At 45.6% G+C, this 27415-nt stretch overlaps 1 protein-coding gene across 3 annotated transcripts in view; it reads left to right on the forward strand.

Moving 5' to 3' along the window:
* Nucleotides 1–27415, forward strand: part of LOC121285197 (kinesin-like protein KIF24) — a 133247-nt gene that overhangs the window by 98306 nt on the left and 7526 nt on the right. For 2 of the 3 annotated variants that reach the window (XM_041201481.1, XM_041201473.1), the window contains exons 10-11: nucleotides 214–323; nucleotides 3477–6056. In XM_041201481.1, coding sequence (XP_041057415.1) covers nucleotides 214–323; nucleotides 3477–6056 — 2690 coding nt within the window. Of the gene's footprint in view, nucleotides 1–213; nucleotides 324–3476; nucleotides 6057–27415 lie in introns of those variants that run through there. The other variant, XM_041201489.1, reaches the window with a different exon arrangement.

The following is a 27415-nucleotide window of genomic DNA, read 5'->3' on the forward strand; positions in this document are numbered from 1 at the left end:
GTGCTAGGTTCGGGGGCGGGACATCCAGAATCGGGTCTCAGGTGCCATTTTGGCTCTGGCATGGAGCCCTTCCAACTTTGCTAAATTCGGGCCAAAATGTCAATTAATTGAATGATTTTAGGCAACAGTTGTACTTTGTTTAATTATATTTTTTTCTAATGGTAAATACAAAATTTTAGTTGTCCTTAACCATGTATATGTGCATTTTTTAAGGTATTGAAAGACTCATTTGTTGGAAATTCTAAGACCTGTATGATTGCTAATATTTCACCTAGCCACGTAGCCACAGAACACACACTGAATACTTTACGTTATGCAGACAGGTGAGCAGCAAGTTCCAACTTCTTTTCTTACAAATGTTGTAAAATTGCACATAGGTATCTGTGGAATAGTGGCTTTATTGCAAGTTCTCAAAAAGCTTTTACTGAGGATAGGATTGATGTCACGTTGTTCTTCTCCTTACACACAGTGATCCAATACATAGAATTAACATCCAGGTAATATGATGTGGATGGAAACACTAGAATAATTTAAGAAACAGTTGGATGCTGTGAATGCAGAACTGTAGGATGTTTTTGGAAAGATGGGTTGGATTTGAATCTGTGTTCCGGGGGTGAAGGGTAAACTAATGCCACCTATTATTTAGATTTAATAATGTGTAAAACTAAGATATACTTAACATACCTAGACTATTTTTCTCTCACAAGAACATAAGACCTAGGAGGAAGAGTAGGCCATTTGGCTCTTTGAATCTGTTCCACCATTCAGTAAGATCATAGCTGATCTTCTTTCACAATGCCATCTTTCAGTACATAATCCCATGTCACTTGATTCCCTTAGTATCCAAAAATTTGGATATCAGTGTCTGTTTTGAATATATTCATCGACTGAACAACCACAGCTCCCTGGGGTAGAGTATTCCAAAGATTTGCAACCCTTTGAATGAAGAAATTTCTCCCCCCACACTCTCAGTCCTAACTAGCTGATCTTCTACTCTGAACCTACAACTTCTAGTTGAAAACACCCAGCCAGGGGAAACATCACTCCAGCATTTACCCTGTCGAGCCCCTTAAGTATTTTATAGCTTTCAGTGAGATTTCCACAGTTCATTCTTCTAAACTCTTGGGAAAATGAACCTGATCTCCACAATCTTTCCATCCCAGCAGCCAGAAGTGAAGTTTTGTTGCGTGTCTTCTAAGACAAGTTCTTAGGTGTCCAACACTGTACATAGTACTTCAAGTGTAGTATCACCAAGGCCCTATATAATTACAGCAAGATTTCTTTAAGCTAACATTCAATTTGCTTTCCTAATTGCTTACTGCACCCCCATGTTAACTTTCTGTAATTTTTGGACAAGGGCACCCAGGTCTAACATACCGTCTATTTTTTTTTAGTACATGGGTGATTTGTTTAAATGTGCGGACCCTTTAATTTTTTTGTATGGTGTCATACGGGCAGTAACTTAAAGGGGCCGACTTAAGCTTGACCTGCGTGGCACTTTCAGGTCTCTGCCGCCGCATAGCTTACAAGGAACATTGCCCAGGTCTTCCTAGTCTCTCACCATTTAAAAATATTCTTTTTTGTTTTTCCTACTGAAGTGGGATAACTTCACACTTCCCTGTTTTATTTTCCATCTGCTGCATTATTGCCCACTCATTCAATCTGTCTATTTCACTTTGCAGCCTTTTTGCTCCCTCCTCACCGGTTATTTTTCCACTCGACTTTGTATCGTTAGCAAACCTCAGTCCCTGCTTCAAAGTAGTTGAGATAGATTTTAAACAGCTGAGGCTCAAGCAGTGATCCTTGTGGAACCTTGCCATCCTGAAAATTACCCGTTTATTCCTACACTCTGTTTTCTGTTCATTAACCAATCTTCTACATTACCCTGAAACCCATGAGTGCTAAATTTGTGCAATAATCTCTTGTGTAGCACCTTATCAAATGCTTTTTGAAAATCCAAATACATAACGTCCACTGGTTCCTCTTATTTAGCTTGCTAGTTACAGCCTCTAAAAGTTCTAACAGATTTGTCAAACAAGATTTCCCTTTCAGAAATCTGTGTTGACTATGCCCATTCTTATTATGATTTTCTAAGTGTCCTGTTACCATGTCCCTAAAAATAAATTCCATCATTTGCCCTACTACTGATGCCAGGTTGACTGGTCTATAGTTCCTGCTTCCTGCTGCCCCCCCCCCCGCAACAACTCACTTGCCCACTTGAGTAGTGGGGTTGCTGGCTACCTTCCAACCCATAGACAATATTCTAAAAGCTAGGGCATCCTGGACGATCAAAACCAAAACCAATCACCCTGTTGAATTTCCTGACTAATTGTGAATGGTGTCTTGTAGTACCAACGGAAGGAAACAAGGCCAATAAGATTGGTTGCAAGTTCATCCAGTGCATAGCTAGCCTTTACAGATTTGTGCTGAGCAATGATCCCTAAATTTTATTTGTTGTGCACGGCCTGTTTATTTCAATGCTCAGGCACACATGTGGGGCTGGATTTAATGCAACCTGTCACAGCTGGAATCATGGCAGCCAAGCCCACTTAACTGAAGGAGACGCCGCGCATCTGTCTCCTGGTGGCAGGAGAATCACCACTGATTAAGTTGGAGGGCAGAAGGGGCTAACGTGGGATCTCCGGCCACTGTTGGCAGGATGTCAAATGAGGCTCATTAATGAGCCAGTTGACACCCATTATCCCTGAGACCATCGCAATTTTGAGGTGTCTCGGGGATTTAATGAGAGCAGCACAATTCCCCTAAGCTCTCAGAAGCCGACCAATAAACCGACCTCCCCGGTGTCTGATATCAGGGGACCCAGCATTGGTTGGGGGGGTAGGGAGATGCTGAAAGTCATCGCCCCACCCTTGCCTGCAAATCCCATCCCGCTCGGCACTCAAATTGGTCTGGGTCCCATGACGTTCCTGAGCCTCTGGTGGGTGCAGTGCCACTGGTACAGGCAGTGATGAGTAGCTGCCAGCACCTGATTAGCCAGCAGCTCCCAGTGAGTGGGACTTACACCCCTAGGGATCTCAACCACAGGGGAGGTACTGGATTCCATCGGGCCTCCCCACAGAACTGAGGGGGTGGGGTCCACTGCCAGTTCTCCAACTGGTGGGCAAGACCCCTGTCAGCCCCACAAATTCTAGTCCGTGGTATCTTAAAGGGGACAGCTTGAGAGCAGCCTGCGCAGTACCTTCATAATCATTGCATGGTTGTCAGCAGGGACGATGGTACAGGATCCTTGGTACTCCTGATTAGGAGGGCAAGATGGCCAGTTGAAGAAATCAATACAACCTCCAAAATAACAAAAATAAATTAAACCTTCATGGAAGACAATTTGTTTACTTTCACATTTTTGTTGTATTTAATGCTTTGTAAACGTCAGAGTTAGATGGATTTATTGACTCCTTTTTACATTTTTAAAATTAGCATCATGTCTTTTTAGCTAATCTAGCTGTTAATATTTTCAGGGTAAAGGAATTAAAGCGAGGAACCAAAACACCCAGCACAATTTATACTAGAAGTCAAGGCGTTAGAAGTCCATCTCCAAAACGTACCAAAGAAACACCTTGTAAAAAATGGGGAGAAAAATCAGTACAGAAAAATATGAAGCTGAGAATTGAACAGTCCTATTGTGAGACTAAAAATACAATGCAGCCTATATCATCATCGGTTTTTCATCCACCTAATGTTCTTCACTGTTCCACACCAAAAATGTTGAATAAAAATGCCCTTTCCCAGACCAGCTCAAAGGACTTGTGGCTTAGTCACACAACACCCATTAAGGGAATGCTTAAGAAAGGTTCCTTAGATGTCAAAAAGAATGCAAAGGATAAGGGTTCAACTGATAAGAGCAGTATTACTAAAGAGCGTTTTCTGAATAACCCTAAACCTGGAACGTCCAAAAGAATTCAGTGTGGACAACGGAATAATTCAATTCCAGAAAATGAATGTAGTGTATTGAGAAATGTGAAAGTTCAAGCAGTTTATCCCATTCAAAAAGAAATCATTTCAAGAAACAGATTTCACTTTACTGATCAGGTACCAAAGAACTATTCACCCAATAAAGAAAATAATGCTGAATGTTTTGAAAATGAGTGTCACAATAGTCCAGAGTCATCAGTCAACATACGCTTTCTGCAAAAGGAACGGGAAAGACATTTGCGTCTTTATCACCAGCAACTCCAACAACTTCAACAATCGCCATTGATGCAAAAGAAGCTTGGTTATCAACCCTTGAAGGAACTTCTCGGGCAACTCTATCAACCTAAAATTAGAATGGATGATGAGGAAACTAAATACATTTCCTTACTGCAGTGTGCTGCCCAAAGGTCAGATGATCAGAATGAATGTAGTAGCAGTTGTGATTCATTTTCTGATTACCAATACATGCTCAGTAGAGAAAATCAGACTGATGGTAATCAAGATAGGTTCTGTGAAGTATCAAAAAGAGAATTAAGTGGAAGGAGGAATGTTCAAGAATCCCTGTTTCCTCAAAATCAACATGTTAGCCCAAGGGCAGAAGACAGCAATAAAAATAGTTCACCATGGAATACAGGAGAAGACTGCATAGTCACCCACTCGTCAGAAAGTAACTCCAAACAAACAGCATATTCACACAACAATATTGACTGTGGTCAAGAGAACTCAAATCATTTATCATCTGACTCCAAAATCACTCCACAGAATAAAAAGCAAGAATGTCTTTCAACTTATCACCAAGATAACAATGCTGCTGCTTCACAGCATTCACAAATGAGCAGTAATTTGTCTCTTGCTGTAGATTTAAAAACCACTAAAGCTGGAGATACCACTTTGTTTCAATCTAGCAGAAATATTGATTCCCATTTGAATGCTCAGTCTCTGTTAAAAAGGATAACAAAAGATGAACAGACATGTAATATCACAAACAATGTAATTACATCCACCGATTGCATTTCTGAAGATTTATTGATTGTTTCAGATAGCCATAATTCCGTGGAGAGGCCACCTTCAAAAATTCCAATTCCTACTGATGAAGCAATGACAATATCATGTAATCAGTGCACTGCTGAGATGGAGGATTCACCAGCGTGTCTCTGTAACAAAGCTGAAATTTCATCACCACCAACTGTTTATTTTGGAAACTGGGTGACTGTATCACATGACTTTCTTGATAAAAACCAGAAGTTTTCACCAGCTCCATTGCTTGACAAGAAACAGCCTTGTCGCGATCTAACTTCTATTTTGAATGATGGAATTGAAGTGCAGAAGGCTGCACGAGATGAAAATGACCAGTGTTCAAGAACTAACTATGCAGAGACTTCTTGTAAAGACCTCAACGTTTTAACAACCAATTCACCAACTTTGTCAACAAATAAAAGGAAAGGCTTTCAAATCCCATCAAATCAAGAAGTGTCCCTTGGTGCCTCACCACGGGGCAGCCCACTCTCCAATGACAGTAGCCAGACAAGTGAATGTAACTATTACAAACAAGGGGTTAAATGCTTTAACAGTGAACTCTATGATGCTGACACTGAAGAAGCTGAAATTAGTTCTTCCATTTTACACTTGAATTGTGATGCATCTTCTGAGGACAAAGCCATGTCTTGTCAATATTGTTCAGATGCTGAAGAACAGAGCACTATGGCTTCATACCGTAACCAAATAAGTATTCAGGATGGCATTTCCACCCCAACAATTTCCAATGAGAAAACAGAACAGAGTAAAAGCGCTGCTATTGAGGAATCACAGCAACAAACAAAAGAGTTGGAAGCTGAAAGCAGTACTGAAGAGAATCTTAACAACTGTCATAATGAATTTCAACTTCGGTGTAAGTCCGATCGTAAGGATTTGGTAGGCATGTTTAAAGAAAAATTACTTCAGAATACTTCTGTTCAGTTTAGCCATCTTTCTGCAGAGCAAGATTCAATTCCTACTATCAAAGAGTCAATTAACGATAATAAAACCAACAATGGAGCAACTGGTCAAACTATAAAAAGTCCTTGCACAGATGGTAGCCAATCTACAAGTTTAAATCCCCAGGACCTGCAGGCAGTGGAAAACATGCAGTAAGTATGAAACTAAGTGAACTTTTTAAATCAGATTTTCATCCTTATTTAAAAGTCATGCTACTCTGAAATATCAATATTTTTAATCATTAATATAAATCTGGACAGCTGCTAGCTAAGCCAGTAATAAAAATCCTGTTAATTGTGGCACATGTACAGATAATTCATCTCAGCAAAATATTATTCATTCTTCTTAGGCATGCTATTGAACAGCCTGGTAATGTTTCATTTTGTGCTGTGAAAGCCGATCACAAATTTCCCCCTGTGTGAGTGCCGCTGGCCACTTGCTGCACAGCTAGCACACTGTTACCGAATTATAATGGCACATGCAGGTGTGTCCCTTGTGTGTGTCCAGAGACCTTGATTGCAAGCTAGCATGATGTGAGTCAGCTGAATGGGTTGATGTAACGCCTGAATATAAGGCATCATCTTCGTGAACCACTCCTGAAACAGCAAGCAATATGGAGCAAGATTAGCCCTGTTCTAGGCCTGTGTAAAGGGCTGGTTGATAAGTTGCAGGTGACGTGTTTTTCTGACTTGCTTTTGTGAAGGCTTGATTTATGGAAGCACTATTTTGAATTGATGGAGTAATTTGGAGATATTTGCTGCACACAATAAGGGAGGAAAGACCAGTGCCTTACATAGCTACGGGGGCATTTGTTCCAGTTTCATTTGTTCTGCAACATGACCAGGGCACGGAGAGGAAACTCTGAAGGAGGCTGGAGAAGGAGGGATCTTTCTTCATAGAAGGCCATGACCGTAAAGGGTGTTGTGGTAGCAACACTCCCACTTAGCCATGGGTCAGGAGCAATGCCTGAGGCAACAGTTTTACCAAGGAGGTTGTCATGGAGTTGTGCTACCTCCTTCACACCCACATGAAGCCTCAAAGCAGGACAAGGATGGCCCTCCCAGTGATCATGACAGTCACCGCTGCTCTAACATTCTATGCCAGTGGATCCCTCCAGGTAAGAGCAGGTAACATTAGTAACATTTCATAGTTTGCCATTTTTGGCACCATTAAACCAACTAAGTGCCCCATGTGAAAGAGGCGCTATAAACTCACTGTTAAGAAAGCAAAAACTTTAGCGGAAACTGAAATTAAAAACATGATTCCTGGTGTCGATGGTGCACTTCAGCAACCCCCTACCCACCCCTCAGCACCCACTGGTCGCAGAAGGACACTGACTTACTGGTGGATATGGCATGCTCCTTTTCCAGGCACACGGAACCACGGAATAGGAGACAGTCAGGCCGAGTGACTTCCTCAACCGCCTGCTGTCTGGACCTGTTAATGGCCACCTTGGCCACATCCAGGAGCAGTCCTATGAGGGAGTCCTTTGATCTCTTGTGTACCCCCCCCCCAAAACTCTGCAACAGGTTGGAAAATATCAGGAGCGTGGGGCTGAAGTGCAATCAGAAATTAAGCAGCCAGTTTTCCATTTATAGATGCATCGGGTAAATTATGGAGGCAATGTACGCGAGGAGAGGGGACTTCATCCCCTCTTCTTCCTGAGGAGGGAACAGCAGGATGAAAGGGCAGGTGGATTAGCTAGGATAGAGGGCTTCCATTTCAATGGTGAGCAATATTTGAACTGCAAAGCAGTTGGTGTGTATCCTGACAACACTTCAAGGCATTTATTCTGATAGTCCACAATACCTATTATCTTCAGGCCTCCAAGGATGGCTGCTTAGTGACAAGGACTTATCTCCCTCAACAAGTGGCTGATAACTCACCTCTTCCACTATTCCACTATGCAAGGTCCTTGAGCAAAGGAGCAACCTGAAACCTTGACAAAGGCTATTCCTATTGCCTTCTCAAGCAATGCTCTCGCTACTAGATCGTTTACAAAAAATGCCATGTTTGTGGTGGAGTGATGCATCCACTGCAATCTAGCCATTCTGAGGGCTTAATCACAACCCCCTGTGGTTCAGAGACCACCTCAGGAGCAGGAGAAAGTGAGGAGACCATATCCACCACGTGCAATTGGATTCAATGAAAGGGACCATATTGTGAGACTTGGAGTCAGGTAAAAGGAACTTCTCAACCCAAACATGGACCCACCATTCTCCAAAAGTACATCCATATTATAGAGGAGCCCAGCATGTAAGTGCAAAGGATAAGGCTGAAGCACTCGCAACAACCTTCAGCCAGAGGTGCCGAGTGGATGATCCATCCTCCAGAGGTCCTGAGCATCAGAGATGCCAGTCTTCAGCCAATTCGATTCACTCCATGTGATATCAAGAAATGGCTGAAGGCACTGGATACTGCAAAGGCTATGGGCCCTGACAATATTCCGGCAGTAGTACTGAAGACTTGTCTTCTAGCCAAGCTGTTGCAGTGCAGCTACAACACCGGCATCTACCCAGCAATGTGGAAAATTGCCCGGGCATGTACCAATGGAAATGGAAGTACAATGAGGAATCTTAATTTGGAGCATGTTTTGGGCCGATGGACACCAGTGTGAGTGGGACTGGCCTGGCATCAACAATGTGAGGCCTAATCAATTTTAACCACAGCCCTCTTGATTCCAGCCCATCTACTTTCAGGGCAGAATTTCCAATTGGTCTCCAGCATATAATGTGAGTGCACCTCTTAAAGGAAAGTTGCATTCATTTCTGGCAGATTTTTTTCTGCTGCTTCTGTAAGGAAGAAATGAGTCTCAAGGCTACAAACAAAATCTCCGGTCCCTTCCCGGAGATACTGTTGGCAAAGGTAAGGGCAAGAAGTGACCTTATTTTTCTCACTAATGAGAAGCAAAATCCAAAAGCCAACATACAGCAGACCTACTGAGATAGTCCCATGAGCATTACCCCCAGGAACTGGATACGTTGCAGGAAATGCTTCAGTCACCTGGCCAGAGCAACGAGGGTACCCACAGTTCTTCATTTCTCCATCTTTCTATATAATACCTTGAAACAATCCCTTGCCCTTGTACTCTAAGTGCTTCACTCCCTTACATCACCTCCTTCTCTGCCAATCACAAAGGTACACTATACTGCTTCTTATTCTCATTTCAAACACAAACTCATGCATCCTGCCTTCACAGCAGTCACTAGCAGCATTCTGTTCTCACATAGTTGAAATTGCTGAACTAGGAATTCCTGTTATCACTCCTTCCTCATTTCATACTCCAGTCACTTTTTTTCCATCAAACACCTCTCCTTACTTGCAGTTTGTTTCTTCACACTCTCAGCTCTACATAAGCACTACATGAAGAATTTGGCAGTCTGCAGATTGTGCATTGGATTTATTAGCCATCTTAAAATCCATTGAACCAGAATAGAAGCAAGTCATCCTTGATCCCAAGGGATTGCCTAAGAAGGGGAGACATGAAGCCCCACAAAGTGCCCAATCCTTCTCAAAAGCCATTCACTTTCAAGAAGGAGTTACGTATAGCTCTTGGGGTGAAAGGGATCAAAGGATATGGGGAGAAAGCGGGAGCAGGCTACTGAGTTGGATGATCAGCCATGATCATAATGAATGGTGGAGCAGGCTCGAAGGGCCAAATGGCCTACTCCTGCTCCTAGTTTCTATGTTTCTAACAGTCTGCACTTCTGTAGGATAAAATAACTTACATTAGGGGGATGACCACCCAATAATTAGATCCTGAGCAAAACTGAGCAGGCAGGTCTGGATGTCATTAGCTGAATAACAGTGTCACAATATTGGAGATGGAAAGGCTGGGGGGTAAATTGAGCAAAGTGCTTGCCTATTATTTTTATTTTAGTTCAAATAATTGCACATTTAAGCAGCTTCACTACATAATGAATACATATCATCTGCTTCTATCTATCCTACTTTGCCATGCTAACTTATCCCATTCTTCTTCTCCTAGGCCCATCCCAGCACCTTGATCCATCAAGGAGGATTCAGAGGAAGACTATCCTCAGGAAAAGCCCTTCATCCCTCCCCAAAGCCATCAGAGATTGGCACCTTTGATGAGTTAGACCAGGCTAGTCCAAACTTGTCATCTGGGGTTGCGGGGGGTGGGGGGGGCAGTGGGGGGGGCACATTTCCATCTTTTTCTCACTTAAAGGGCCAATGAGGAAATTTCGGAAAAATAACATTTGGCACAACTTTAAACTGAATTTAAAAACAAAGTTGAGTTACAGGTACCCAACCCGAAAACCCGGTACCACCCTAAAAACTACAATGGCAGTGTTATCCATCGCATCCGGGTCGCAGCGCACTGATCCTCTGCTCCTTGTGTCCGGCCTGATTTATTCCAAGTCGGGATTAATCGTGCAGAAACTGGCATGGTCCGCCCCTCATCCTTTCCCTGGGGCAGAGAAATCAGTGAGAAAAAGATGGAAATGTGGCCACCCCCCCAGATGACAAGGTTAGACTAGCCTGATCTAACTCATCAATCTCTGATGGCTTTTGGGAGGGATGGAGGCCTTTTCCAGTCTTCCTCCAAATCCTCCTTGGAATTCCTAGTTCAGCAATTGCAACTATGTGAGAACAGAATGCTGCTAGTGACTGCTGTGAAGGCAGGATGCATGAGTTTGTGTTTGGAATGAGAATAAGAAGCAATATTGTGTCCCTTTGTGATTGGCAGAGAAGGAGGTGCTGCAAGGGAGTGAAGCATTTAGAGTACAAGGGCAAGGGAAAAGATTGTTTCCAGGCGTTATATAGAAAGATTATAGAAATATTATCCTGTCTCATCCCCCACCCCCAAGGGCCCAAAATCCGGAAAACATCTCATCCTGAACATCCTGGATATAAAGTTCAATACCTGCATTAAGAAACAATTACTGAGCAAAACTAACAATTTATTGCTATGACATACCTTTAAGTTATAAAAGAGTAATTAATAAAAATAACCAGAGTGTGAGAGGGTCAGAGTGTGTGTGCCAGGCCCACTCTCAGTCTCAGGCTGCCCACTTACTCAACTTCACCCACCATGCATGGGTATATGCATGTGTTGGTGTGTGGTGGTGAGATTAAGTGAGAAACCTGAGACTGGGAGTAAGACAGACACACTCACACTCTCACTCCCACATACAAACACACATACTCTCTCAATTTCCCCCCACACACACATTCTCTCACTCACTTCCATATATACACACATACACACTCTCACTCACTCCCGTATATACACATACACACTCACTCACACACACACACACTCTCACTCACCCCATGCACACTCACTCTCTCACTCACTCCTATACACACACATACACACTCTCTCTCACTCACTCCCATACACACGCACTCTCTCTCACTCCCATACATGCACACATACCCTCTCACTCCCTCCCACACTCAATCACTTGCACACTCACACACATACACTCTCACTCACTCCCACACACACAGACTCACTCGCATGCACATATGCTCCCAAACACAAACAAACACACACACACACACACACACACACACACATGCATTCGCACTCACTCTCACACATGCATTAATTCATTCGATGACTACATCTGCAGGAAGTGTCACCAGCTGCAGAAACTTGAGCTTCAATTTGCGGAGCTTGAGTGGCGGCTGGAGTCACTGTGGTGCATCTGCAAGGCTGAGGATTAAGTAGATAGCATATTTAGAGAGGTGATCACACCGCAGCTAAGAAGTACACAGGCAGAGAGGGAATGGGTGACCGGCAGAGTATCTAAGAGAAACAGGCAGGTGTGCAGGAATCCCCTGAGGCTATCTCACTCTCTAACTGCTTTTTCATTTTGCATACTGGTGAATGAGATGGTTCCTCAGACGACTGTATCAAGCGTCAGATCTGTGGTACCACGGGTGGCTCAGCAGCTCAGGAGGGGAGGAGGAAGAGTGCAAGTGCTATAGTAGTAGGAGATTCCATAGTTAGGGGAGCAGGCAGGTATTTCTGTGGCTGTAGATGTGACTCCAGGATGGTATGTTAGCTCCCTGGTGCCAGGGTCAAGAATGTCACAGAGCAGCTGCAGGACATTCTTTTCAGGGAGGGTAAACAGCCAGAGGTCGTGGTCCACATTGGGACCGATAACATAGAGAGGAAAAGGGATGAGGTCCTGAAAGCAAATTTTGGAGAGTTAGGAAGGGAAGTAAAAAGCAGGACCCCAAGAGCAGTAATCTCAGCATTACACCCAGTGCCACGTGCTAGCAAACATAAGAATAGGAAGATTGAGCAGTTCAACACCTGGCTGGAGAAATGGAGTGGGAGGGCTTTAGATTTCTGAGGCATTGGGATCAGTTATGAGGCATGTGGGACTTGTACAGGAAGGACGGGTTACACCTTAACTGGACTGGGACAAATTTCCTCACAGGAAGGTTTGCAAGTGCTGTTGGGGAGGGTTTAAACTCGATTGGCAGGGGGATGGGACCTGAGGGGAAATTCAGAGTGCAGAGGAGAAAAACTGTCTGTGGGAAGTAGTGAAGTATCAACTGATAATGAGGATATATCAGAGAGTTATGTTATGGTAGATAGAATACTTGGAGAGTTTGATAGAATTAGAGTGGGCGATAGCAAGTCATTAAAGGGTCAGAGCAATGGGGAAAGTTAAAAATCCTAAATCAGTGCTAATGTTCATCTATGTGAATGTATGGAGTGTGGTTAATAAGATTGCTGAACTGCAGGCGCAGGTTGACAAATGGAATTATGATATTATTGCTATAACAAAGATCAGGTTCAAAGAAGGCAGGACTGGGTGTTAAATATTCCTAGGTACAAGGTGTTTAGGAGAGACAGGAAGGGAAGAAGAGAGGGGGACTGGCAATATTGATTAAAGATGGCATTACAGTACTGGAGAGAGAGGATGTACCACAGGGGTCAAGGATGGAATCTCTCTGGCTAGAGCTAAGGAATGAAAAGGTGCAATAACATTGATTGGTGCAGTATACAAACGACCAACTAATGGAAAGGATGCGAAGAAACAAATTTGCAAAGAAATTACGGAGAGGTGCAAGAATTATAGGGTAATCATAATGTGGGACTTCAATTATCCAAATTTAGACTGGGATAGGAATAGTACAAAGGGACAAGAGGAGCGAGAGTTCCTGGAGTGTGTTCAAGATAATTTTCTGCAGCAGTATATTTCCAGTCCAATAAGAGGACGTGCACTTTTGGACCTGGTTCTGGGGAATAAGTTGGCCCAAGTGCATTAGATATCTGTGAGAGAGCCTCCATAGAACCGTAGAAAAGTTACAACACAGAAGGGGGCCAATTGGCCCATCTTGTCCATGCCAGCCTGAGGACACCCAGGTGCCCTATCTAATCCTACATTCCTGCACCCGGCCCCGAGCCCTGCAGCTTACAGCACTTTCGGTGCAGATCCAGGTACTTTTTAAAAGAGTTTAGAGTTTCTGCCTCTACCACCAACTTGGGCAGCGAATTCCAGACACCCACTACCCTCTGCATAAAAAAGTTCTTCCTCATGTCCCCCCTACACCTTCTGCCACTTATCTTGAACCTATGTCCCCTGGTTCTAGAATTCTCCATCAAGGGAAATAATTTTTTCCTGTCCACTCTATCTATTCCCCTCATAATTTTGTGTACCTCAATCAAGTCACTTCTCAGCCTTCTTTGTTCTGAGGAAAATAACCCCAACCTATCCAATCTCTCCCTGCAGCTAAACTTTTCTAACCCTGGCAACATTCTTGTAAACCTCCTCTGCACTCTCTCCAGAGCTATTATGTTCTTCCTGTAATGTGGTGACCAGAACTGCACACAATACTCCAGTTGTGGCCTCACTAGTGTTTCATACAATTCCAACATTATATCCTTACTTTTATATTTTATACCTCTGCCAATGAAGGAGAGCATTCCATATGCCTTCTTTACAACCTTGTCTACTTGAACTGCTGCTTTCAGGGACCTGTGTCCTTGTACGCCAAGATCTCTCAATTCATCTACCCCGCTTAGTATATTCCCATTTATTTTGTAATCCCTGTAACCGTTTGACCTCCCTAAATGTATGACCTCACATTTCTCTGTGTTAAAATCCATCTGCCACTTTACTGTCCACTCCACCAACCCATCTATATCGTTTTGGAGATTATGGTTATCCTCTACACTATCCTCTACTCTGCCAATCTTTGTGTCATCTGCAAATTTCCCAATCATGCCCCCCACATTCAGGTCCAAATCAATAATATATAAAACAGCAAGGGTCCCAACACCGAGCCCTGTGGAACACCAATTGAGGCAACTTTCCATTTGCAAGGGCATCCATCGACCCTTTGTTACCTGTTACAAAACCAACCTTTTATCCAGTTTGCCACATTATCCTGAATCCCATGGGCTTTTACTTTCCTGACCAATCTGCCATGTGGGACCTTGTCAAATCCCTTGCTAAAATCCATTTACAAAACATCCACTGCACTACCTTCATCAACCTTTCTTGTCACTTCCTCAAAGAATTCAATCAAATTTGTGACGCAAGACCTTCCTTTAACAAGTCCATGCTGACCATCCCTGACTAGTCCATGCCTTTCCACATGACAGTTAATCCTATCTCTCAGGATTGATTCTACTAATTTGCTCACCAGCGATGTAAGACTAACTGGCCTATAATTGTTTGGCATTTCCTTTGATCCCTTTTTAAACAATAATACTACGTTTGCATTTCTCCCGTCCACCGGTACCTCCCTTGTATCTAGTGAAGATTGGAAAATCATCCTCAGAGCGTCTGCTACCTCCTCCCTGACTTCCTTCAGCAGCCACAGAAACAATCCATCTGGCCCTGCGACTTACCAACTTTCAAGGATTTCAACCCTTCAAGTACTTCCTCTCTCTTTATGACTATCCCGTCCAATATCTCGCAGTGTTCCTACTATATCTACATCCTCCCTTTCCTTTGTAAACACGGAGACAAAATATTCATTCAAAACCCTTCCCATAGCCTCTGCATCTACACACAAGTTTCCATCTTCATCTCTGATAGGTCCTACTTTTCCCTTAGCTAACCTTTTAGCATTAATGTATTGGTAAAACATCTTTGGGTATTTTTTACTCCGTCCCTGCACTTCCTATATTCGTCTAGGCTATCTGCAGTGCTTAGTTCTTTGTGCCTATTGTACGCTTTCTTTTTCTGTTTGATCTTCCCCTGTATTCCTCTAGACAACCAGGATTTGGCAGTGCCACTCATATTTTTGTAGAGGACATGTCTACTTTGTACAATTAGGATGTCGCTTTTTAGTGCTTCCCACTGGTTTTCCACTGTTTTATCCTCCAGCAGTGCTGTCCAGTCCACCTCAGCCAAGTCCCTTCTCATTTCTGCAAAATTTGCCTTCCCCCAGTTCAAGATTTTTACTCCTGCCTTATCTCTGTCCTTTTCCATGGTAATTTCCTAACTGAATTGTGATCACTCCCCGATATGGTCGCCAACTGTCACTTCACCCACTTACCCTTCTTCGTTCCCCAAGACCAGGTCTAGAATTGCATCTCCTCTCGTTGGGTTTGTCACTAACTCGTTGAAAAAATTTTCCTGGACACAGTGCATGCATTTTTCTCCCTCAGTGCCCCTTGTATTGTTTGAATCTCAGTTGATATTAGGATAGTTGAAGTCTCCTACTATTATTGCCCTCTTGTTCTTACAAGCAGAAATTTGCCTACATATTTATTCTTCTATCTCCCTTTCATTATTTGCGGGTCTGTAATATACTCCCAGTAGTGTGACTGCCCCTTTTTTATTTCTAAGCTCAATCCATAAAGCCTCATTTGTTAATCCATTTAGTATATCGTCCCTTCTCACAACTGAAATTGATTCTTTAACCATTAGTGCAACCCCCCCCCCCCACTTTTTGCCTCGATGTTACAATGACGATTGTATCATAAGGTTTAGGTTAATCGTGGAAAAGGACAGGTCACAATCCAGAGCAGTGGCAATTAATTGGGGGAAAGCCAACTTCGATGGGATAAGGATGCACCTGAGCCGAGTAAATTGGTATTAAATGTTGGCAGAAAAGACAGTGGTTGAACAATGGGCCACCTTCAGAGAAAAAGTATTGCAGGCAATGTCAAGGTGTATTCTCTTGAAGGGGAACGATAGGACAAATAAATCCAGAGCACCCTGAATGACGAGAGAGAGAGAGATAAAAGATGAAAAGGAAGAAGTGCTCATATGACAGACGGCAGGTAGAAAATACAATGGAGAATAATGCTGAATATAGAAGGACCAGACGGGAAGTAAAGAAACTAATAAGAAAAGCAAGGAAAGAGCATGAAAGGAGGCTGGCAGCAAACGTAAAAGGGAATCCCAAGGTCTTCTATAAGCATGTAAATATAAAAGGGTTGTAAAAGAAAGAGCAGGGCCGATTAGGGACAAAAAAGGGGACTTGCATGTAGAAGCTGGAGTAATAGTGGAGGTGTTGAACGAGTACTTTGCATCTGTCTTTACAATAGAAGAAGATGCTACCCAGGCTGAGGTGAGAGAGGAGGTAACTGGTACACTAGAAGAATTTACTATTGAGAGGAAGGAGGTGTTGGAAAGGCCATCTTTACTTAAAATAGATAAGGTACCAGGACCAGATGAGATGCATCCAAGGGTACAGAGGGAAGTGAGAGTGGAAATTGCAGAGGCACTAGTGATAATCTTAAAGTTTTCCTTAGACACAGGGGAGGTGCCAGTGGACTGGAGAATTGCAAATGTTACACCCTTGTTTAAAAAGGGGTGTAAGGATAAAGCTGGCAACTACAGACTAGTCAGTTTGACCTCAGTGGTAGAGAAACTTCTGGAAACTATAGTAGGGGATAAAATGAATAGTCACTTAGACAAGTACAGGATAATTAAGGAAAGCCAGCATGGATTCATTAAGGGAAAATCATGTTTAACTTGCTGGAGTTTTTTGTGGAGGTAACAGAAAAAGTTGTTGAGGGAAATGCTGTTGGTGTGGTGTGCATGGATTTTCAAAAGGCGTTTGATGCTGTGCCACGCAAACGTGTGAGCAAAATTGTAGGTCATGGAATAGAAGGGAAAGCAGGCACTTGGATAAGAAATTGGCTGAGTGACAAGAAACAGAGAGTAGTTGTTTTCAGATTGGAGGAAAGTTTGCAGCAGAGTTCCCCAGGGGTCAGTGTTGAGACCCTTGCTCTTCCTGATATATATTAATGACCTGGACTGTGATGTGCAGGGCATGATTTCAAAATTTGCAGATGATACGAAGATTAGAAATGTTGTGATGTGGATAGTCTTGAACTTCAAAAGGACATAGATAGACATGTTGATGGATTGGGCAGACAAGTGGCAGACGAAGTTCAATGCAGAGAAGTGTGAGGTGAATCATTTTGGCAGGAAAAATATGGTGAGACAGTATAAAATTAAGGGAGTGTCTCTAAAGGAGATGCAGGAACAGAAGGATCTCAGTGTAAATGTACATAGGTCATTGAAGATGGCGGGGCATGTTGAGAGACCAGTTAATAAAGCATATAGTATCTTAGGCTTGATTAATAGGGGCATTGAGTACAAGAGTAAAAAGGTCATGTTGAACTTGTATGAAACGCTAAAACAAAAACAGAATTACCTGGAAAAACTCAGCAGGTCTGGCAGCATCGGTGGAGAAGAAAAGAGTTGACGTTTCGAGTCCTCATGACCCTTCAACCGAACTGAAACGCTAGTTAGGCCTCATCTGGAGTACTGCATCCTGTTCTGGATGCCATTTTTGAGGAAGGATGTAAAGGTAAACATAAGTGCTGGAAAAACTCAGTAAGTCTGACAGCATCCGTGGAGAGAAAGGCAGAGATAACGTTTCGAGACCGTATGATTTTTCTTCAGAACGGACTTAACTTCAGTCATACGGTCTCGAAATGTTAACCCTGTCTTTCTCTCCACAGATGCTGTCAGACCTGCTGAGTTTTCCAACACTTTTTGTTTTTGTTTCAGATTTCCAGCATCCTCAGTATTTTGCTTTTATCTTAAGGATATGAAGGTGTTGGAGAGAGTACAGAGGAGATTCACAAGAATGTTTCCAGAGATAAACAACTGTAGCTATGAGGATAGATTGGAAAGTTTGGGACTCTTTTCCTTGGAAAAAGAAGGCTGAGTGGAGACATGATAGAGGATTCAAGATCCTGAGGTGTAAATAGTGAGAAACTGTTCCCACTCAAGAGAACACCAAGAACTAGAGGACACAGATTCAAAATAATTGGCAAAAGGAGCAAATGTGTGTGAGAATTTTTTTTTTCACCCAGAGGGCAGTTGGAGTCTGGGGGCAGAATTTTGATGTCAGTGTGCAGGGGCCAGGCCTGACACGACAACGTGTAAAATGATGCACGATGACGTCAGGTATTTCGATGAGTGGGTATGCTATGAGTTCCGAGGCGCGCCCACCATTAATTAGTGGGCCACTTAAGGCCCTTTAGGCATTAACACACACTGATTTTTCAGAGCCCATGCGATTTTCGGTGCGTAACACAGGCGCAACAGGCAGGCGGGTAAATCGATAGCAAGAAATGACGTTAGGTCAGATGATGTCGAATCTGTGTGGGTAGAGTTGAGGAACCCCAAAGGTAAAAAAACCATAATGGGAGTTATGTACAGGCCTCTGAAGAGTAGTCAGGATGTGGGGCATAAGATACACCAGGAGATAGAAAAGGCGTGTAAGAAAGGCAAGGTTACAGTGATCATGGGGGATTTTAATATGCAGGTAGACTGGGAAAATCAGGTTGGTAGTGGATCCCAAGAAAAGGAATTTGTGGAATGTCCACGAGATGGCTTTTTGGAGCAGCTTGTGGTGGAGCCCACCAGGGAACAGGCAATTCTAGATTTAGTGATGTGTAATGAGGCAAATTTGATAAGGGAGCTTAAGGTGAAGGAACCCTTAGGAGGAAGTGACCATAATATGATAGAATTTCCCCTGCAATTTGAGAGGAAAAAGCTGGAATCCGATGTAACGGTATTACAGTTGAATAAAGGCAACTACAGAGGCATGAGAGAGGAGCTGGCCAGAATTGACTGGGAGATGAGCCTAGCAGGAAAGACAGTGGAACAGCAATGGTTGAAGTTTCTGAGAGTAATTTGGAAGACACAGCAAAAATTCATCCCTAGGAAGCAGAAGCATACTAAAGGGAGGACGAGGCAACCATGGCTGACAAGGGAAGTCAGGGACAGCATAAAAGCTAAAGAGAAAGCATGCAATGCGGCGAAGAGCAGTGGGAAACCAGGGGATTGGGAAGCCTACAAAGACCAACAGAGGACAACTAAAAAAGAAATAAGGAGGGAGAAGATTAAATATGAGGGTAAACTAGCCAGTAATATAAAAGAAGATTGCAAGAGTTTTTTTAGATATATAAAGGGTAAGAGAGAGGCAAAAGTGGACATTGGGCTGCTGGAAAATGACGCTAGAGAAATAGTAGTGGGGAACAAAGAAATGGTGGAGGAACTGAATAGGTACTTTGCGTCAGTCTTCAAGGTGGAAGACACGAGTAACATCCCCAAAGTTCAAGAGAGTCGGGAGGAAAAGGTAAGTATGGTGGCCATTACCAAGGAGAAGGTGCTCAGAAAACTGAAAGTTCTGAAAGTGGATAAATCACCTGGGCCAGATGGATTACACCCCAGAGTACTGAAGGAGATAGCTGAAGAGATAGTGGAGGTGTTAGTGGTGATCTTTCAAGAATCACTGGAGTCAGGGAGGGTCCCAGAGGACTGGAAAATTGCTAATGTAACCCCCCTGTTTAAGAAGAGAGTGAGGCAAAAGACGGGAAATTACAGGGCAGTTAGCCTGACCTCGGTCATTAGTAAGATTTTAGAGTCCATTATTAAGGATGAGATTTCAGGATTTCAGAATGCTTGGAAGTGCATGATAAAATAGGGCAAAGTCAGCATGGTTTCATCAAGGGGAGGTCATGCCTGACAAATCTGTTAGAATTCTTTGAGGAGGTAACAAGAAGGTTAGACAAAGGAGAGCTAATGGATGTTATCTACTTGGACTTCCAGAAGGCCTTTGACAAGGTGCCGCACAGGAGGCTGCTCAGTAAGATAAGAGCCCATGGTGTTAGAGACAAGGTACTAGCATGGATAGAAGATTGGCTGTCTGGCAGGAGGCAGAGTATGGGGATAAGGGGGTCCTTCTCAGGATGGTGGCCAGTGACTAGTGGAGTTCCGCAGGGGTCAGTGTTGGGACCACAACTTTTCACTTTATACATTAATGATCTAGATGAAGGAACTGAGGGCATCCTGGCTAAGTTTGCAGCTGATACAAAAATAGGTGGTGGGACAGGTAGTATTGAGGAAGTGGGGAGGCTGCAGAAGGATTTGGAAAGGTTAGGAGAATGGGCAAAGAAGTGGCAGATGGAATATAACGTGGGGAAGTATGAGGTCATGCACTTTGGTAGGAAGAATAGAGGCATAGACTATTTTCTAAATGGGGAGAGAATTCAGAAATCTGGAGTACAAAGGAACTTGGGAGTCCTAGTCCAGGATTCTCTTAAGGTTAACTTGCAGGTTGAGTCAGTAGTTAGGAAGGCAAATGCAATGTTGGCATTTATTTCGAGAGGACTAGAATTTATTAGCAGGGATGTGTTGCTGAGGCTATAAGGCTCTGGTCAGACCACATTTAGAATATTGTGAGCAATTTTGGGCCCCGTACTTCAGGAAGGATGTTCTGGCCCTGGAGAGGGTCCAGAGGAGGTTCACGAGAATGATCCCAGGAATGAAAGGCTTAAGATATGAGGAACGTTTGAGGATTCTGGGTCTATGCTCGATGGACTTTAGAAGGATGAGGGGGGAATCTGACTGAAATTTACAGAATACTGAAAGGCCTGGATAGAGTGGACGTGGGGAAGATGTTTCCATTAGTAGGAGAGATTAGGACCCAAGGGCACAGCCTCAGAGTAAAGGGAAGACCTTTTAGAACAGAGATGAGGAAAATCTTATTTAGCCAGAGAGTGGTGAATCTATGGAATTCATTGCAGCAGAAGGCTGTGGAGGCCAGGTCTTTGAGTGTATTTAAGACCGAGATAGATAGGTTCTTGACTGGTAAGGGGATCAAAGGTTACGCGAGAAGGCAGGAGAATGGGGTTGAGAAACTTATCAGCCATGATTGAATGGCGGAGCAGACTCGATAGGCCGAATGGCCTAATTTCTGCTCCTATGTCTTATAGTCTCAAGGGAGACAGTGACCTCCATCTGTCAGATGATAGGCCCTAAGAACAGCTCCAACTGTGTGGGTGGACACCCCATGCCAGTGGCCTTGAAGGTCACGGCTGCCCTCAACTGCTGTCCCTCCGCCTCTTTCCAGGGGTTGGTGGGTGATCTTTGCAGAGTCTCCCAGTCAGCTGTCCACAGCTGTGTCAAGTTGGTGACCGACGCTCTGTTTAGGCGGACATTGACTTTCATTCACTACTGTTCGGACGAGGCAGAGCAAGCCAGAGGCTTCACAGCGATTGCTGGGGTCCCCCGGGTCCAGGGTGCAATTGACTGCACACATGTGGCCATCAAGGCATCAGCGGGTGAGCCCAGTGCCTTCGTCAACAGGAAGGGCTTCCACTCCATGAATGTGCAGATAGTGTGTGACCATGGGATGCAGATTCTGCAAGTCTGTGCAAGGTATCCAGGCAGCTCCCATGACACTTACATCCTCGGACACTCCCAGGTGCTCTTCAGTGCTCCAGCCCGGCTGGATGGATGGCTGCTGGGTGACATGGGCTAACCACTCAAAAGGTGGCTCATGATGCCTCTCCGCCATCCAAGAACAGAGGCCGAGCAGCAGTACAATAGGAGCAACGCCTCCACATGGGCTGTGGTAGAGAGAACCATCGGTCTTCTCAAGATGTGCTTCCGATGCCTGGACTGTTCAGGGGGCGCACTCCAATACCCCCAGATCCTGTGTCACTGATAGTGGTTGCATGCTACGCTTTCCAAAATCTGGCGCTGGAAAGGGGGGACGCAGTGGAGGAAGATGATGTAAATGCAGATGCTCTGGCTGCACACGATGAGTCCAGTAGTGAGTCCAAGGACGAGCATGCTCAGGGGAACGCTGAGGGGATAGACGCTGACCCAGACAACCTCCAGGGAGGCAGGGACATCCGAGAGGCTTTGGTCAAACGATCCTTCAGCTAGCCCACCACAGATAGACCTCCAACACATGCCAGGGCTGCAGGCTCCATATTCAATACCTGAGAGCAACATATGCCTGATTAGGGACATTAACTATATGCCTTTTCAATAAAGCTCAATGACAAACAAATCACTCATAACATCATGGGTTCCTGTACACCTGCAGAAGTAATGAAGCACCGAGGGACTTGTTGAGAACTAAAACATTTAATGATTGCATACTGCAAAACAGAAAATGAAAATGCATTAAAAGGTGTTGAGCTGCACACCGAATGAGAGGCAACTAATACAGGGGCAACACAAAACCACCAGTGAAAAGCCCATGGTGTGCCTAAGGTGATTTATGCTTATATTTGCGGGTGCTATGTCTAGGTTCTTCCCCCCCCTTGCTGGCACTGGCATTGGAGACAGCCTGCTCACTTTGTTGTCCTGTTGGCCTTGATGACCTTGGCCCCCTGGAGCTTGTGCTGGCCTGCCTGGGAGGGAGCAGCCAGTGGCGCGGCTGGCATCTCCCCAGTCGCCACAGCCTTATTGGATGCTACAGTTGCTGGCAGAGGGGCGGAGGAGCTGCTGCTCTCATTCGGAACGCCCTGAGAGGAGCCCGCAGAGACAACAGGCAGCTCGTGCGCCAACTTGAGGTCGCTTCGGACCTCCCTGCTCACCACTGATGGATGGGCACCTAGCTGGGATACTTGGTGCCCAATCCATCTCCCACACTGACACTGACCAACTGAGGTCAATGCCACTGTGACGACTTGCAGGTCTGAGTGCATCCCCAGGAAGCCCTGATTGTTCTTCTGAAGGAGCCTTTCCATGAGAGTTGCCACTCTCTCCATGGAGGAGGCATTGCATTCGGCCATGAGGTCATTGCATTGCTGATGCTCCACGTGGATTCCTCCATCGCGGAGACTACGCATTGCCTCATGTATCTCTGCCAGATCCTTCCGCAGACCCTGCTGGACTTCCAGCATCTGGTGCCTCAGGGACAACTGCAGAGGCACATCGTCAGCCACTGACTGAGCGTGTTCCTGATTCCCAGCAGTCCTCCGATTGCCAGCGCCATGCACTCTCTGTCTCCACCTGCACCTCAAGCGAATGTGAAGTGCCCTCACCACTGTGCCCCCGGACACTAGCTGGAGATCTTATCCCCACTGAGGTGCTGGTATCTGCACTGGTGCCTGCCTGGCTGAGGAGATGTGACGCTGGTGCGTGTGTATCTTCAGGGCCCTCAGGTGTCAATGGCAGTCCCACTGCCTCCTGAATCTGGGCGTGCTCCAGTGAGGCTGAAAGGAAGAACGGGGACATTTGATTAGTTGAAGTTGTAAGACTGTTAATGTGCATGCCTGGCCCCTGGATCAGGATGTTCTCCTCGTTCCATAATCAATGGGAAACCTAGGTTGGAAGCTGAATTCAATAAACAGTCAATAGTGAAATGGTTGCAAAGACAGACATTGTGACCTCAGTGCACGGCTCTCTTACCTCCTGGCACCCCAACCTCACTGCTGCCGGTAGACCTGGGCGCATGGCGCCTCTCCAGCTCAAGAGCCTCCTGCTCGTATCTGGGGAGTATGAGTAGGTGGGCCTGCCCTTCGCCAGCCCACATCCGTTCTGCATTATTGCATGTGGTCTTCCCCTGAAAGGAGAGAGGAGCATTGATTAGTCCACCCTGTACCTGCATTGCCATTGCAGCCTGGCCACCCCCACCTGAGTGAAACATTGCAGGGCTCATCCGATTCGTGACCCTGGAGCTGCCATACACTCACTCCAAGCAGCCAGGGCTGACCCCCTTGCCCAGATGCTGCCTCCATTAGATTTGCCCCGCCACCTGGAAGTTCCCCTCCAAGTCACTCAGCATCCTGACTTTGAAATGTTTTGGCGTTCTAGCACTGCACCTAGGTACAGATGCTGGAGGTCACCCCCAAAACAGCACTGTGGGTGTAAGTGTACCATATGCAGCAGATACAGAAGCCAGCTCAGCACCATCCTCTCAGGGGCAACTAGGCATGGGCAATAAATGCTTGCCCACCCAGCAAAGGCCACATGCCGTGAATGAATCAATGCAATAACTAAATTCTGAATTGGGGGGTGGCCGGGGAGGGGCCAACCTAACTGCTGTGCTAAGTGACCCATGTCATCACGGTACTCACCCTTCCCGATTGCAAGAGTTGTTGAATTGCATGCAGCACTGCACCCAGTGTGTCATACCACATCATGGGAGCTGACCCATTCTGTCACCTCCTCCCAGGCACATTTCGTCATGTGGAGGGGGCCTCTTCCTCCCTTGGCACAAAGATGTGCCATGCTGCCACCTCCTCGAGGAGGGCAGCGAGGCGCACTTCTGAGAATCTCGGGGCACAATGCCCCGCCAACCTGCCCTCCTGCCTGGCCTGCTCTCCAAGAGCACTCTCGGACATCCTTCTGTGCACCATCGTTAGCAGCCTTTGGAAGGTTGCCTGCGCCGTTTTTAAACAGGTGCCACGTCGCCATTGGCCCCGACAGTCATTGGACTCCCACCGCTGCCCGCCCCTTCCCGCTGTTCTCTGGAGCTGCGATTCACCCTAGGCGAGCCTTAATTGGCCCGCTGACGTAAAATGGTGGCGCAGAGCTGATCGTGGGCGGCGATTGGCTCCATGCCCGCTCCCACCCAGCCTGCCCGACATAAGATTCAGCCCTGCAATAAACTTCCTGACAGGGTGATAGAGGCAGGGTTGATCGAGGTATTCTAAAGAAAATTGGATTGCTATCTGAAAAGAAATGTGCAATACTACGGAGATAAGGCAAGGAAGTGGGACTGCTCTTTCAGAGAGCCAGTGTCGACTCGTTGGGCCGAATGGCCTCCTGCACTGTAAAGATATTATGATACTCCCACACACACTCATTCACTCACATACGCACACAAACACCCACACTCATTCTCTCACTCACTCCCCCACACACAGTCTCACTCACTCCCACACATACACACACTTGTTACACTCACTCTCTCACTCACTCTCATTCCCACGCTCACAATCACTCACCCACACACACACACACTCACCCACACACATGCACACTCATACACACACACGCACACTCACACTCCCAGCACACTCTCTCACTCACTCCCATACACACACACGCACTCTCACTCACTCCCACTCACACATTCACTTGCACACTCACCACGCACACTCATTCACTCCCATACACTCCCACACTGACTCTCACTCTCTCCCACACACACACTCTCTCACTCACTCCCATACACTCCCACCATTCTGTCACTCACTCCCACACACACTCACTCACTCCAACACACACATTCACTCTCATTCACTCTCTCACTCACCTTCACTCCCACACTCACATTCACTCACACATGCACACTCACACACTGTCACACTCACACGTACACATTCATTCACCCACTCACCCCCCCAGACACACAGACACACTCTCACTCCCATACACAAACACACACACACACACCCCCCCCCCCACACACACAGTCTCACTCACTCCCACACACATACATTCACTTGCAGACTCACAGCACACACACACACACACACACACACATACTCTCTCTCACTCCCACACAGTCCCATACGCTCCCACACTGACACTCACTCACTCCCACACAGCCCCACACACACACACACACTCATTCTCTCACTCACTCCCACCACTCTCTGTCACTCACTCCCACACACACTTTCACTCACTCCAACACACTCACTCTCTCACTCACCCTCACTCCCACACTCACACTCGCCCACGCACACTCACAGTGTCACACTCACTCACACACACACGGACTCACTCACCCCTCACCCCCCCCCAGACACACACACTCTCTCACTCCCATACACAAACTCACACACACCCACCCACAGACACACATTCACTTGCAGACTCACAGCACACACACATTCTCTCTCTTTCTCACTTCCACACACTCCCATACACTCCCACACTGACACTCACTCACTCCCACACACATTCTCTCACTCACTCCCATACACTCTCACCACTCTCTGTCACTCACTCCCACACACACTTTCACTCACTCCAACACACACACTCTCACTCACTCTCTCACCCTCACTCCCATACTCACACTCACTCACCCACACACGCACTCACTCACCCACTCATCCCCCCAGACACACACACACACTCGTTCCCATACACAAGCACACACACACTCACACACACCCACACACACACTCACTCACTCACACCCACACACACATTCGCTTGCAGACTCACAGCACACACACACACACATTCTCTCTCTTTCACTCCCACATGCTCCCATACACTCCCCACACTGACACTCACTCACTCCCACACACACTCATTCTCTCACTCACTCCCACCACTCTCTGTCACTCACTCGCATACACACTCTCACTCATTCAGTCACTTTCTCACTCACTCTCACACTCACTCACCCACGCACACTCTCACATACATTTTTACACTTACTCATACACATGCTCACTTTCCCCACAAACACACACTCTCTCACTCACTCCCACAAACACACATTCATTTGCACACTCACTACACACACACTCCCTCTCTCTCACTCCCACCACTCTGTCACTCACTCCCACACTCACACTCAGTCCCACACACATACTCAGTCCCACACACACTCACTCTCTCACACACACACATTCACTCTCTCTCTCTCACACACACACACACTACCCCCCACACACATGCACGCACTGACTCCCACATACATAAATACATACACACACACTCTGAATCCCCCAAACACACACTCCCACTGTGGTGTAGGTGCACCCACAGTACTGTTAGGAAGGGAGTTCCAGGATTTTGACCCAGCGACAGTGAAGGAACGGTGATTGATTTCCAAGTCAGGATGGTGAGTGGCTTGGAGGGGAACTTGCAGTTGGCAGTGTTCCCATGTGTCTGCTGCCCTTGTGTAGGTGGTAGTGGTCGTGGGTTTGGAAGGCACTGTCTAAGGAGCCTTGCTGAGTTCCTGCTGTACATCTTATAGATGGTACACACTGTTGCCACTATGTGTCGGAGGAGGAGGGAGTGAATGTTTGCAGGTGCGGTGCCAGTCAAGTGGGTTGCTTTTTCCTGGATGGGGTCAAGCTTCTTGAGTGTTGTTGGAACTGCACTCATCCAGGCAAGTGGGGGGTATTCCATCACATTTCTTACTTGTGCCTTGTAGATGGTGGACAGATTTTCAGGGGGTCAGGAGCTGAGTTACTCATTGCAGGATTCCTAGTCTCTGACCTGCCCTTGTAGCCATAGTATTTATATGGCTAGTCCAGTTCAGTTTATGGTCAGTGGTAACCCCCAAGATGTTGATAGTGGGGATTCAGCGATGGTAATGCCAT

This window comes from Carcharodon carcharias, chromosome 1 (genome assembly GCF_017639515.1).
Source record: "Carcharodon carcharias isolate sCarCar2 chromosome 1, sCarCar2.pri, whole genome shotgun sequence".
In the NCBI taxonomy this organism is placed as follows: Eukaryota; Metazoa; Chordata; class Chondrichthyes; order Lamniformes; family Lamnidae; genus Carcharodon; species Carcharodon carcharias.